Source organism: Anabrus simplex, chromosome X (genome assembly GCF_040414725.1).
Source record: "Anabrus simplex isolate iqAnaSimp1 chromosome X, ASM4041472v1, whole genome shotgun sequence".
NCBI classification, from domain to species: Eukaryota; Metazoa; Arthropoda; class Insecta; order Orthoptera; family Tettigoniidae; genus Anabrus; species Anabrus simplex.
In genome coordinates, this window is record NC_090279.1 from 196,382,156 (window position 1) to 196,395,714 (window position 13,559).

A 13,559-nucleotide genomic window follows, 5' to 3' on the forward strand; every position below is an offset into this window, starting at 1 on the left:
TCGCCAGACTGTTAAAAGAAAAGGGCAATCCTGTTGGACAATCATGTGAAATAAAATTAAGAGTAATGAAAATTAGAAAATAGATTGAAAATTATCAAGAGAAGTGAAAGTCTTCCACTTTGTATTACCTAAACAATGATATGGATGTAAACCTGGGCTGTGAAAGCATCAGTATAAACAAGAACTTTTTAAACTGTTGATTGCACATCAAATTACTTACATTTTTATATTAAATAGGAACAACCGAGCTGCAGACCTTCTAAAGCAGTGTCAACTAGGCTGCCTGTGCCAGTTACAACTTGAAATTGTGCTGCTGTCTAGCAATGAAAGCTGAACTCTAATCAACCAGACTGAACTAATTTTGGTGGGGGACACTAGTGTATACCACCAAAAGATCTTTAACATGACAACTTTGAGTACTAAGATAATTTTTACTGTCCCTCAAAAATGCACCACCACAACAAGGATAGAACACCCAAATTTGGGATCAAGAGTTGAGCACTACCATAGATCCACAGAGGCAGCACCCAAGGATGAAAAGAAATGACAGGCTAGTATTAGTACAGGAAGCAAAGAAAGGACAGATAAGGACAAATATGAAAATATACATTCCGAGCTGTCTGGGAATGAATGAGAGATGGTGTGAATGATGTGAAAGATAATATGAAGATAAAGTTAGAATTCAGGAGGACAAATTGTGGTAAATATTCATTTATAAGACAAGAAATGGAATAATTTACCAATGGAGATGTTCAATAAACTACTTTGAACAGATATAATTGACTACGTAAACTACTGATGAGGAATCTACCACCTGGGTGGTGGTCCTAAATGCAGATCAACAATGAACTTGAAAAGGATAAGGAAATCTGTTCTCATTAATTCTAGTTCTACCAAATCCTTCATTTTCTCTCAGCCCTCCAATAAACTACTTTCTGCTCCCCAGCTTCAACAGGACAAGCATCTACACTCATTTAAAGTGTTTAAGAATCATCAAGAATGCCTGCCTGTTCTGATGAAACTGGAAAGCAGAAATGAGTCAGTTGTATCTCTGAAAAAGAACACTATGTTGTTGAGTGATCTCTAACCATTCATTCATAAGAACATTTTAGCCTACTAACACCATATCAAGCATGAATATATTAATGCCCATTTTAATAAATCAATTGTTAAATGAATAAAACTAGTTTGTAAACAGTATTAAAAACTGAACATTCAAATTAAAGCTTCTTCAGATAACTTTTAGCCAATACGTTAAAGGTTGTGAAAATTACAAACGATAGGAATCAAGAAGGCAGTAGTAGAACCATGTGGTTCTTGTGTCTGGTTTGCTGTGCCTTTGTTTAATCACAGCTGTAATCCCTAGTTTCAACAGTGATGTGCTGCGCAGCTGTGAAGACATGAACTTAAACACTATCAAACATCTGGTTTGCAATTTCTATCTCAGAATGGGAAACCATGTTTTCCATACATCTATCATCCTTTGGTGCAGTTTTGTGTCCTCATTTATAAATGCTTTCAGCTCCTGAGGATACTTAGCAGATATCCATTAACACCTAATAGAACCCCTCCTGTCCTCCACACAGCATCTCACAGCGCCGTGTTCTAAAACGGTTCACATCTAGAAACCTAAGTCTGCGTAGACCTTTGATGGACTCTCCTTACAAAAGACTCTACATGGACTTGCGACTGGCATGCACAAGTCAAGCTCTTTTTACAAAGGCGCACAGAAGATTCTAGTAGTTCCCATTCAGAGAACATTCAGGGTGCCTTGCTATTGTTAATCTTCTTAGAGCTGCTTCTAGAGCTCATTCATTGGGAGCCTAAACCTTTCACTGGTGCTGTTTTGTTCACTGATGGCCCTGTCCACATTGTTGCAACTGTGCTGAAATTACTGTTTCTTGCTGGCACAAGTGTCAGCCACAAGCACTCTGCCTTCGTTGTCACATTAAGTACATCCCTGGAGACAGAATGCACTGTATTCCAGGTCTATTACCTCCAGGTGATTGAATTTTTCTTTGTGTACAATTTATTGTACCCAAAACACCAGAAAACAGCAAATTTCATAGAAGACTTGCATAATCTGTTAACGTTAGTCTATTTCTGAAGTCCTAGTACCGCTGCACCATTGCATGAAAAGAGCTGATGATGCGTGTTTAAAGGGGAATAACATGTAAGTTATCGACCCTAATGGTACAAAATGAGACTAAATGTACTGGCAATTTAAAAGTCCAAAATCGACCCACTGACTAGAATTCAAAAATCACGCGTATGAACAACGAACTTCAAACTATCAGTGGATCCAACCTGCAATGCCCTGCCTTCCCAGAAACAATAGCATTACTGACCAAGGGACTGCTTCCAAAGTACAATCCTGAATCAATGATTCTTGCTGTCTAAAGGAGTCCAAAATCCAGATGAAGAGCACCTCATAATGGTACTTATTGCTAGTTAAGTAGAACCATGGTATTTCTGAGGTTACAGTACTAATCAGAAGTAGCATAGACTGTTCCACACATTACAGTACTAACAAGTATTGTTAATCGCACAGGTATTGCAGACCCATGGTGTTTCTCACATAATGGCACCACTCTCAGCCAACTCAAACCCATGGTGTTCCCTACATAGATGTACTAATCACAGGCAATGTAAGCCCATGGAGTTCTGCATATAGTGGTACTAATCACAGGTACTGTAAACCCACAGTGAGTCACTGTCTACTGTTACTAATCACAAACCTATTTTGTACCTAACAGTGGTACTACTCGCAAGTAAAGGTGGCCCATGGTGTTCCCCGCGTGATTGTACTAATCACAAGTAGTTTCATTGTTCTAATTGAATCATCCCTTGGTCGCCCCTTTTAGTCGCAGGGGATACTGTGGGTGCATTCATCTGCGTCTCCCACCTGCATACAATCGTGGGAGAAAGAGGAAAGTTTCTGTTCATAGGATATTTTAATCTATCTTGCTAAAGACCATATTCTATATTCTTCACCTTTGCAGAAATTCTCCTTGAATTTTCAAAATCACTGTCACAAAACCCTTCCCTGTCAAGAATGCTGTATGAAAGATTTGAATACAGCAACTTGGCATACAAAGGTTGATTCACAGCAGCCATTATATAATTGATAGCCGATACGTAAAATTTTAGAACACAGGTGTCAACTTAAAATTACATAAAATTTTTAAAACTTACGGAACACATTTCCCTTCAATTCAAATGTTCAAAGGATTTTAACAACTTTGTTAAGTATTTTGATATGTGAAGTATGAAAAAGAAAAAGAGGAAGAGGAAAACTGTCCAGCAACATACCTGTTAGCTTTCCTAGCACCATCAACAGCTCCCTGGAATTCCTTCAGATGGACCAGTGTGATAGCAAGTCTGGCAAAGTTGGATACATTATTATACAGAAGTTTTGCTGCCTCATACATGCCATCATCGAAACATCTATCACCAATCTGTTTAAACAGATAAAAAATATTTCTTAAAAAAAAAAAAAAAAAATTCAACATTCTAAGAATGCACAACTTTCCTGCAATATCAATATCAAACATAGAAGACCAAATTGTCCTAGCAGGAATGAAACGTACAGTACAGTGAAACCTCTTTAGTGGATTTCTCATAGAGCTGTTTTCTTGCCTGGCAGCACGTTGTAACTTCCAAGTCCAGATTACATAAAAATTCCTTTATCATGGTACAAATTTATGCTATTACTGCTTAGCATGATCACATTCTTCGCTGCCCTAGCTCCCCCTGTGGATCACTGGTTCAAACTCTGCAGAGGCAGTGTACTTTTTTTTAAAGAGCAGACAATCCACTTGACACTCCATGTCGTACAATGTTGACATGTAAATTGTGTGTTTACCCAACAAAATTTCTTAAAAGCTAGCCATAGATTCTAATGAGAGATTCTATTACTCTGCCGTCTAGTACACCTTGAGTAAAACTAAAGTGATAAGCAGGCAGTCAAATGGCATCAAATTAAAATGCCTGGACACTGTACCTGAGGCCATACGACTGTCAGTATCATTATGACCACCACTTCCCATCCCTGAAAATTATCTGTCATCTCTTGTGAATGGAATGAGATTTCCAACATGGTAAAGAACCTTCGCTGCAGGACAGGTTGGAGAGAGTTGCACGATAACCAGAAAAGTTCTATTTTCTGAACTTCAGGTGATAAATTGTGGTTTCAAGAAGACAAGCCGTTAGCCTCAGGAAAGTTAATTTTGTTTGCTGGTTGCTGAATAATCCAGTGAGCCCGTTTGTGCATATATTTTGCATTCCATTCATAAGTTAGAAATGTATTCTGTGTTGAGTTTTACAGTGAAGGGTAGTGAATATTTGTAATGCGATATTAACAACCTAAGTTATGGACATGGAAAGAGCAACTTAATCACTTATTAGTGAAGCGCACACACTTTGCACAAATGTTATAACTTGCACCTTTGACTCTAGTCTGTTGAAACGAACGCCGGGTGTTGTCAAAGTGCTGGTGTTCCACGATGGCTGCCAGTCTCTTCCTTGTGGGCAAGTGTAACCTCCAGTTTTGTGGGCAAAGAATAACAATATTTAATAATCCACTGGTCCAAAACATAAGACTTCACGACTACACATTTGTTTTAGAAAGAGCATGGCCTGCATTAATGCGTGTATTTTTACGGCACCCAGTGTAGACTTTTTCTTATTTATTCTCTTGCAATTTTCACATCTTTAAGTACTCTTTATCTTCAAAAATGGCACACAAAGGTTTCACTGTACATACACAAAATGCATGCATGTCAAAAAGGGAGTGGTAATCTAATTATATACACATTAAGGCATAACTTACGAAGGATAAGTACATATCTGAAACAATATTAACTTTCCAACTTACTTTCTGTATATCAGCGTGGTTTGGGCCAGAGATGAATTCTTCGAGGTCAGCTAATCTATTAGTGCGAGCATACGCATAGATCAACTCCGATTCTATGTATGATTCTCTTGCCTTCTTCCGTGCCATCTGGAGGTACCGCACCAGATCCTCCCAGCTTTCTGCAACACCATTTCATTAACACTAGTGAACAATGTCCTTATAAAAATATACACTTTAGTTTGTACACAATGAGAACAAAGTTTAATTCTATTTTTTTTTGGTGAATTGAGAGTGAATACTTGCTAAAAATGGATATCCTTTCTTTCACATTATTTTGTAGCTTTTTCCTAACATTGATTTTTTTTAGCATTGTACTGCAGCTACTGCCATGCATGTCCACAGATGTGTTCTGAACAATGCAGTTGCATTTATATTCAGAGATGGCAGTCAAATGTAGTGTACGAGTACAAAGGAATGGAAGAATTCAAATTTCTATATTTGTATTAGAAAGCAATATTCATGTACCAAACATGTTTTGTCTTGACTTATATGTACTTCAACGTGTTAAAATGGCTACCAGTTTGTGCAGTAGGAGTAAATGCTATTGTCAGAAAAAGTCATTGCTAATTATTATCTGAAAAATGTATGTAGGTATAAGCAAGAGGGAGGCTGAGAGTGAAAGTAGTGGCAATGCTGAGGAGTGTTTTGGGCCTTTTCTCTTTCTACAGTTCTCATTACACTGACCCATATTTATCCCAGAATATGTTTGTAACCAAGTTCCTATGATTCCAGTGTTATCCCCAGGAATTTTCATCAACCAGGTGGCAAGAATGAATAGCTGAGTGGGAAATACTATGTAAAAAATTAATGATAAAATTTCAATTTATTCCCCTCGGGGCGTTAACAATATCGAACAGGTACACATTATCTGCGAAATTGAAATATTGCAGGGTTTATCTCAAACAAGACAACAGTATTATGAACTTCCAGTGTTGTTCTGCTCGTTCATAGTCGCAACACAGAGGCTAACCATTCAGTTGCTGTGGAGTGCCACAAGGATTTATGACATGCGGAACGTAGTGCTCGTATGCGATTCCATGCTAATCCAAGCACGGCTTGCGCAAGGCACTACACGAGTTAAGTTAAAAATTTAAACTTCTGATGTAATTGAGGCAATTATGCTCACAATAATGAAAATTTATCATTTAAATACAGTTTTACAGTATCTACATTTTAATTGGTAACGCCCAATGACTCAATCTGTACCAGTTTTAATATTAAGTAATTAGCAAGTATGTAGATTATGTACTATCCACGAAACTTTTAGTGTCACTTCAGCTCCCTAGTGCTGAACTGGTACACCTTCAAGATACAGATTGGCAACCTATGACACCAAAAGAGTATCTATTATGCATTACCATGAGACATCTGGCAGTGTAACTGCAAACTTTGAATACTATCATTTTTGCTACAAAGCAAAGAAATATAGGTGAAAAAAGGAACATTTGAAACCTACTGCAATGGCTGAGGAAAATTGAAGTTCATCACATGAATACCTCAGAACTCTATACACAGTGAGGGCAGAAAAATAGATGAAGACTGCTGTAATACAGAAAGAAAAAGAAAAAACAGTTGCTCTTCTCCCCCTCACGAAGTAGAAAGAACGATCTGCCACATATACGTGAAAATCTGTTTCTACAATTAAGAGAATTTTAACATTTCCTGCCTCTCCACGCGCCTCTAGTAAAAAGTCCTAAGCCACTATTTCATTATGGTTGATACTATTATGTATAATGAAGACAAATGTCACGACAAGCCATGATATATACAAGTGTGTGTGTGTGTGTCACAATTATGGGCTTTTGATAGTAAAGGTTTGGAAAATTCATATTGATAATACTATGAATTCAATTCAGATTTCAATTCCATTCAGTTGGCATTTCTACTGGAAGAGTGGAGTTCCCTCCTTGCCCTTTAGCCCCGCAAAACTAAGTGTCTCTAAAAGTTCCGCAGATAATAAGAACAGCAGGGCGGTGTACCCTTTAAAAAAGTGCTAGGGAGAAGACCTTTTCTGTACGACTGACTTCTGCCCTTTTCATTTTACTGACAAAATTAGCATACAAAAGCTTTAGAGAGAAATTGAAAATTTCACAGAAAAAAAAAAGCAGTGATTTAACCTGTATGAAATTGATACTTTCACAGCCTGTACTTTTAGACATGATGCTGTATAGGCTTTTGGGCTTATGCCGTGTCAAGAAAATAAGGTGAAATTCTTTACGTTTTGCAGAGCCTTTCACCTTATTTTCTTGACATGGCATAAGCCCAAAAGCCTATACAGTATCATATCTGTATGAAATTCTTTGGTGTGTAACCTCAGGATAGCCAGCCCACTGTGCAAATGGCTGACTGAACTGCACTTTTAAAGCTAAAGCAAGCACTTCACACACAGCCACGGAAGAAGACTGCACTATATACATTCCTAAGTAATCCGCACCTGTTTTGCTAGCAGTTTCTACCACATCCATGTACGCAGATGGGTCATCAGCCTTGATGAAGGAGTCTATCGCTTCCTTTACAAGTCCTTGCTGCAACTGAGCCTTTGCTAGCTGGCTCCACACAGCTGGTTCATTGCACCGTTCCGCAAATTCGTAAGCACGATCGAGATTGCCTACATTGTCTATCAGCACCTGAATAGCAGACGTATTCACATCAAACTTCTTGAAGATAGCGAAAGCTTCTTCGTACAACTGGTTGTTTATCGCAATGTTGGCAATATCCGGTGCATCGTAGTTATCCAGACGATTGATGTACTCCATTACTCTGCTGCGATCGGCTTTTATTGCAGTCAGGATCAACAAGTTCTGAAGATTCCTGCAAGAGAAAAAATTGTCAGTTTCTCCTTCTTTTAGATAAAACTAGTACAAACTAATAGTTGAGACTCCATGCTCTAAAGTACACATGAAATAAAGAACACTTAAATTTAACAATCAGGCATGGGAGTCTTACTAGCCAATATTTTGCAACAGTTCTGTACAGGGAAGGTATTGTAGGGTCATGCCTAGGTTTGATTACAGACTACTAGCAGAGGAGCCCAGCCCCCAATCTGATACGAAACTAAGGAGATAGGTAAAAAGACTGGTATTGGAAAATGCTGCAAACTAACCTCCGATGACACCCTTCAAGGAAGACTACACACTGATGTTTGATTAACCCTAGACCACACAGAGTCAGTGTTTGGACAGCACAGTTGAATTGTTCACTTCTATTTGTTAATACGTGCCCACCCCGATTAAGTGAATTTCTAATCTTTGCTTGCTCTGTTAAGCATCAGACAGTTATTGGCGTTTTGCTTTTTGCATTTAAGTATGGAACAGTCGTGAAGACAGCATCCACCATTCAGCTTTGTTGAGAGCAGTCCTAATGCCTGTTGTAGATCAAATTTTTCTTAGGGGCTGATGACCTTTATGTTAGGCCCCTTTAAACAACAAGCAACAAAAAAATTTCTTTGAATTCAATACTTCACAAGAAAAATTGTCAAACTGCATCAAATATTGTTCAACACTGCAGAACATTTGACAAGATTTGGCAAGGTTTGTGAGCATTTAGTTTTAACGTGAACAAAAGGCAAGCAGCAGTTGGGGTTCTTGGACTAGCAATGGGATATATTCTTAAAAAAATAAAATCGCAATAAAGCATAATTTACATGGGGAAAAGATTTAAGTGGTTATCTTGAACAATTTGCAGTGTAATAAGAATGTAGATGTTGAGCTATACAGAGAAAAACAGGAAGAATGTAGTGAATTATTTCATAGAAAGAATCTACCCGAGACTACAAATAGAATTAATCCAAGATGACTACAGAAACAGGAACATCCGCAAGATGTATGGAACTGTCAAAACAATTAAAAAAGGATTTCAACGAAGATCGAGTTGTATGAGAGGTAAGTCTGGAAATTTAGTTGCTGATAGGACAAATTATTAAATTACTGTAAGCAATACTTCGATTCCTTGCTGAATTGTGCTGATCCAGAAACCTGTATTGGTAAACCATCTAGTTCCCCATCAGAAGAAAAAATACCAGAGCCATCATATCAAGAGGTATTACAAAGTATTATATGTTAAAAAAAAAAAAAAAAAGAGCTTCAGGTAGTAAGAACATTCCTGCTGAGCTTCTTAAATATGGTGGAGAAAGATTACAGAAATACAGTAGAACCTCTACAATTCGAAATTTTTCTTCAAAATGCCAGCTAATAATGAAGAATCTTTTGTTCCCGGGAACACGAGGTACGGTTTTGCATGTTATTTAAATGGTTTACTTCGAAATACGGATAATCCGTAATTCAGAGAACGTCTGTCCCAGTATTGAAATTCAGACTTTAAATTCGAAATTGTCCATTTTGTTAAAAACGGAAATTGCGTTATGGTTTTAAAAAGAAAAAAAGGAATACAGTGGAACCTCGATTATCCGTTCCCGGAAAATACGTTTTCCCGGAATATGCGTTCAAATCTTTATTTTTCCTTTTATGAAGATATGCGTTCAAATTACGTGGTCCCGCGAGCATCGTAATTAAATCACGTTGTAAAAGTCCCGCATTATCCGTTCCTCGAAGAAAAGCTTTCCCGGATCAACCGTCCGAAATTCCAGTCCCATCAATGCTAAATCCTCGATCAATCGTTTTTTAATAAACTGTATCTCACAAAAGGACGGCTATGGCATATTTATGGATCTTGGCGTTAACGCCCCGTCACTGCGATAATTAAAGCAAGTACTGTACCGGTACTAGAAAAGCGATCGGCGGTGAACTTGCATAAGAGACCATCTTAGCATCGCATTCAGGTGGTATTGTTTAGAGAATTTCGGAAAATCAAAGCAGAGGGTGCCCACAACAATTGCAAGGAGACACGGCGCATTTCGACAGCTCTGCTTGAAGACTGAACGAGTTTCATCATATGTTCGCACTTATAAAACGTCCATATTATGTCCAGGGTTAGATGTTTATATTTTTACATTTTTTCGATCATACTGCCGAAGAGGTTTTTGGCACTCTTTCAGGCAGGAATCGAAACTGTATGATATGTTAGCGAGACCAAAACAGATGTTGCACCCTACATAAAAAAAAAAAGAAAGCCATGGGAGGTCTTGGGATTGCCTATTACTGTTTAGGTCCTGATGTAAGACTGGGAATGTTACGTTTTCGTGTTAAAATACCAAAAACTGCAGTCGTTTTATTTGGCGCACGTTACATTTTAAATGGTTGGTATCATTTCAAACTCTTACTGACATGTGCAGCGAGCGCGCTTTCCAGATGACCTCAAGGTCACGAATAACCGTAATTTCTGAAGTTTTTACATTTCTTTTATCTTTCCAATTTGATTGGATTTGTGACGCGCAGAATTGAATATAATGCATTCGAGAACTTTTAAGAATCAATACTTACGTTCAAAACCATGTTTTCGAGTTCAACATAACCTTTAAAAGTCGATGTAGGCCTAATTTGCGCGGTACGAGATTTCCAGAAACTGACTACGAACAGTATACCGGAGACCAAATTACAATTAAAGATTAAGAAATGAACGGATTTCGCCATCATTTTGGGTGCTTTTGTATCTAATGTGCTTTATTTTATTAGATGAGAGAATTAAAAACTGCTTGTGGTCGATTGTCGTTTGGCTTGGCGTTATTAGATTTTTCGAAGTTTGGCTAGCCTAATCAAAGTTGCTGAACTGAAAGAAGTTTTCACGGGAAACTGACGAAGATTCCCCTGTAAAATTGAATATAAAGTACCGAGATTTTGAACTCGCGTACCGGTAATTAATGCGGTTTCGCGGTCTAACATGCCCGCCTCTCATCCAGAGGGCCCGGGTTCGATTGCGACCAGGTCAGGCAATTTTACCTGGATATAAGTCTGGTTCCAGGTCCACTTAGCCTACGTGAATACCTTTAATTGTAGAGCTATCTAATGGTGAGATGGCGACCCCCATCTACAGAGCCAGGAATATTTGCCGAGAGGATTCGTCGCACTGACCATGCGCACCTCGTATTCTGCAGGCCTTCGGGCTGAGCAGCGGTCGCTTGGCAGGCAAAGTCCCACAGGGGCTGTAGTTTGCTTTGGTTTAGGAGTTTTTGTAAGATTATAATTATACATATTTAATTTTTGTGATGTTTAGCCAAATTGTTGATGGTTTTCATTCATTCCCGGATTTTCCGTTTTCCCGTGTTGTACGTTTTATTTTCATAGTCCCTCGAAAAACGGAGAATCGAGGTTTCACTGTATATGTAAAATTTAACTGTTTTAAGGCTATCTTAAATTTTCATATGTATTTATTAAGTAAAATTTCTTCATTTTAAATTTAGTCTGGTCTCTTATTTGGTAGTCAACGTTAATGTATGATCCTGGCCTTTCTTCATGTTTTTGCCCTCCACACTTGGTATTTTGTGGTACTGCCCTTACGGTAAGTATTGTGTTTGTCTTTATCTTTATTTTTGTGCTTTTTCATTTATTGTTTGGTGTACTTCTTGGTAAGGTTGCAGTTACGATAGAATGAGTCTTCCGGAACGTGTATCTTTCCGCACTTTCACTTTGACTTTGGTGTGTCTACAGCATGCGTGCTTCAGAGTTGCCAAGTTCTGGTGAAATCCTAATTGTTATGTATTCTTGTACTTGTTTTTACTTAAAGTTTTAGTGAGCAGTTATAAACTTCGAAGTTGTAATATTTTATTAATACTGTGTTTTAGGTTATTGTTGCGGTATTCTTGGTTTAGGGCACGTGTGTACCTTTTGTGTTGCGAGATGGCTAAGCGTCTATTCTTCAAAGACACTCAGCGAGAAAGTGAAAATTACAAGGGAGGTCAACAGAGGACAAGAAACAAAAACTGAAATAGCTCAAGACTTTGGAATTCCTGTGTCCATGCTTTCAAAATTTTTAAAATACTTTGGAGGATAGAAGCTCAGGAAATGGAGGGTGTAAATACAGCAAAGCGAATGCGCATTCAAGGAGCTAAACACACTGATTTGGAAGTACAATTGATTGAGTGGTTTCAGCATGTTCGGGCAAACAATATCCCTGTTGATGGAGAGATAAAGGGGAAGGCGAATGAACTGGCGCTAAAGATGGGTCTTGAATTTCAGTGTTCAAACGGGTGGATTGAACATTTTAAGGAAGAGCACAATATCACACAGCATGCAGTGTGCGGAGAAGGAGAAGACTATAATGAAAAGGAATGAGGAGTTACGGCAAAAGTCAGGCGTCTGTATGACTTTCTCCGAATACATCGCTATAGACCATGCAGAGACTACTTCAGAAGAGCGGGATCCCGCCACGATATTCAGCTGTGATCACGTGACGTCAGAGGGAGATTCAGCTACAGCTGATGTTGAACACAACAAAGACACGGCGCAGGCAGCAACTACCGTATTTACGCGAATAATCCCTGCATATTTTTCTAAAAAGTTTGAGGCATGAAATTGGGGTGCAGGTTTTTATTTGCGTCAAGGTTGGCAACGTGCTCCTGGCTCATCTAGTTTTCGATGTTGAGTGTACAGTAATGCTTTGTGTATACGCAGACGGAAGGAAACCGTCCCCATGTCATATTTGAACAGAAAATGATTCAGACTTAATTCTAAACTGCTTTTACATTAAAAAATAGCATTTTACAGAGTAATTTAAATTCAAAATGTATCCACGTCACGATAGAACGCGTCTTCTGGAACGTGCAGCTGTATCTTTCTGCACTTTCACTCACTTTGGTGCGTCTATAGTGTGTTTCATAGTTTAACTCCAAGTGAAATTGTAATTCTTTTGTATTCAGCGTTTTAAGGACCACCAAAATATCACTTAGCAGGCAGTGTGCGGAGAAGCAGAATCCACAAAATCTGGCGATGTCGACACTTGGCGAAAAAGCGTGGCTCCTAATTATAATCAATTCGTACACACCGAATACTATTGTCTATGTCGGTGAAACTGCATTTTTTTAAAATGCCGAACCCAAACAGACTTGTACAATGTTGCAATGCAGACGGAAGTGAAAGACTTCCTCCCCTCGTCATAGGAAAGCTCCATGTCACGATGTTTTAAGGGCATATAACACTTTCCGTGCAAGTACAAGGCATCCAAAACTGCAAACTGTATAGTAAACAAAAACACTTATAAACACTTGCAAGAAGGGGAACCAGCATAATTTGTCCTCGTCCTTGAATAGTCTTTTTTCTTTCTCCCATAGCGTACAGCCATATTTGCCACTGATTTATGCAAGTGCATTATTTGAATAATGTAAATGCACCTTGGATACATTTTGGAAATAGTTTTCTTTTTCATGGCAATCAAAATGTTTAAACTGTGAATCAAGGTCATTGCATGCATTAATGGGTCGTAGAATACTTTGTTACGTGGCAAGGGGTTGGCATTACGAGAGAACTTTAGTACTACTACTACTACTACTACTACTACTACTACTACTACTACTACTACTACTACGGCGGGAAATTGTACGAGGAGAGTCACTGTACTGTAGTGCAATTCCAACGGAAAAAAAAGAGAGAGAGAGCGAGAGCGCGCGAGAGAGCGAGCGAGAGAGATCCTATAGGCTTAATCCACTTCTAAAGTTATTCCAACCTCCATTTTATTCACGAAACTCCCCTTTTATTATATATAAGACTGGTGGATGGATGTAACGCACAAGTCCATCAAATACAAAGAAGAAGCG

At 38.4% G+C, this 13,559-nt stretch overlaps 1 protein-coding gene across 1 annotated transcript in view; it reads right to left on the bottom strand.

Annotated features, from left to right (window-relative positions):
* Chc (clathrin heavy chain) overlaps nt 1-13,559 on the bottom strand; it is a 220,236-nt gene that overhangs the window by 30,186 nt on the left and 176,491 nt on the right. The window contains exons 21-23 of the mRNA XM_067158911.2: nt 7,350-7,726; nt 4,877-5,034; nt 3,313-3,458 (exon numbers count right to left, since the gene is read on the bottom strand). Of these exons, the coding sequence (XP_067015012.1) occupies nt 3,313-3,458; nt 4,877-5,034; nt 7,350-7,726 (681 nt within the window). The remainder of the gene's footprint in view (nt 1-3,312; nt 3,459-4,876; nt 5,035-7,349; nt 7,727-13,559) is intronic.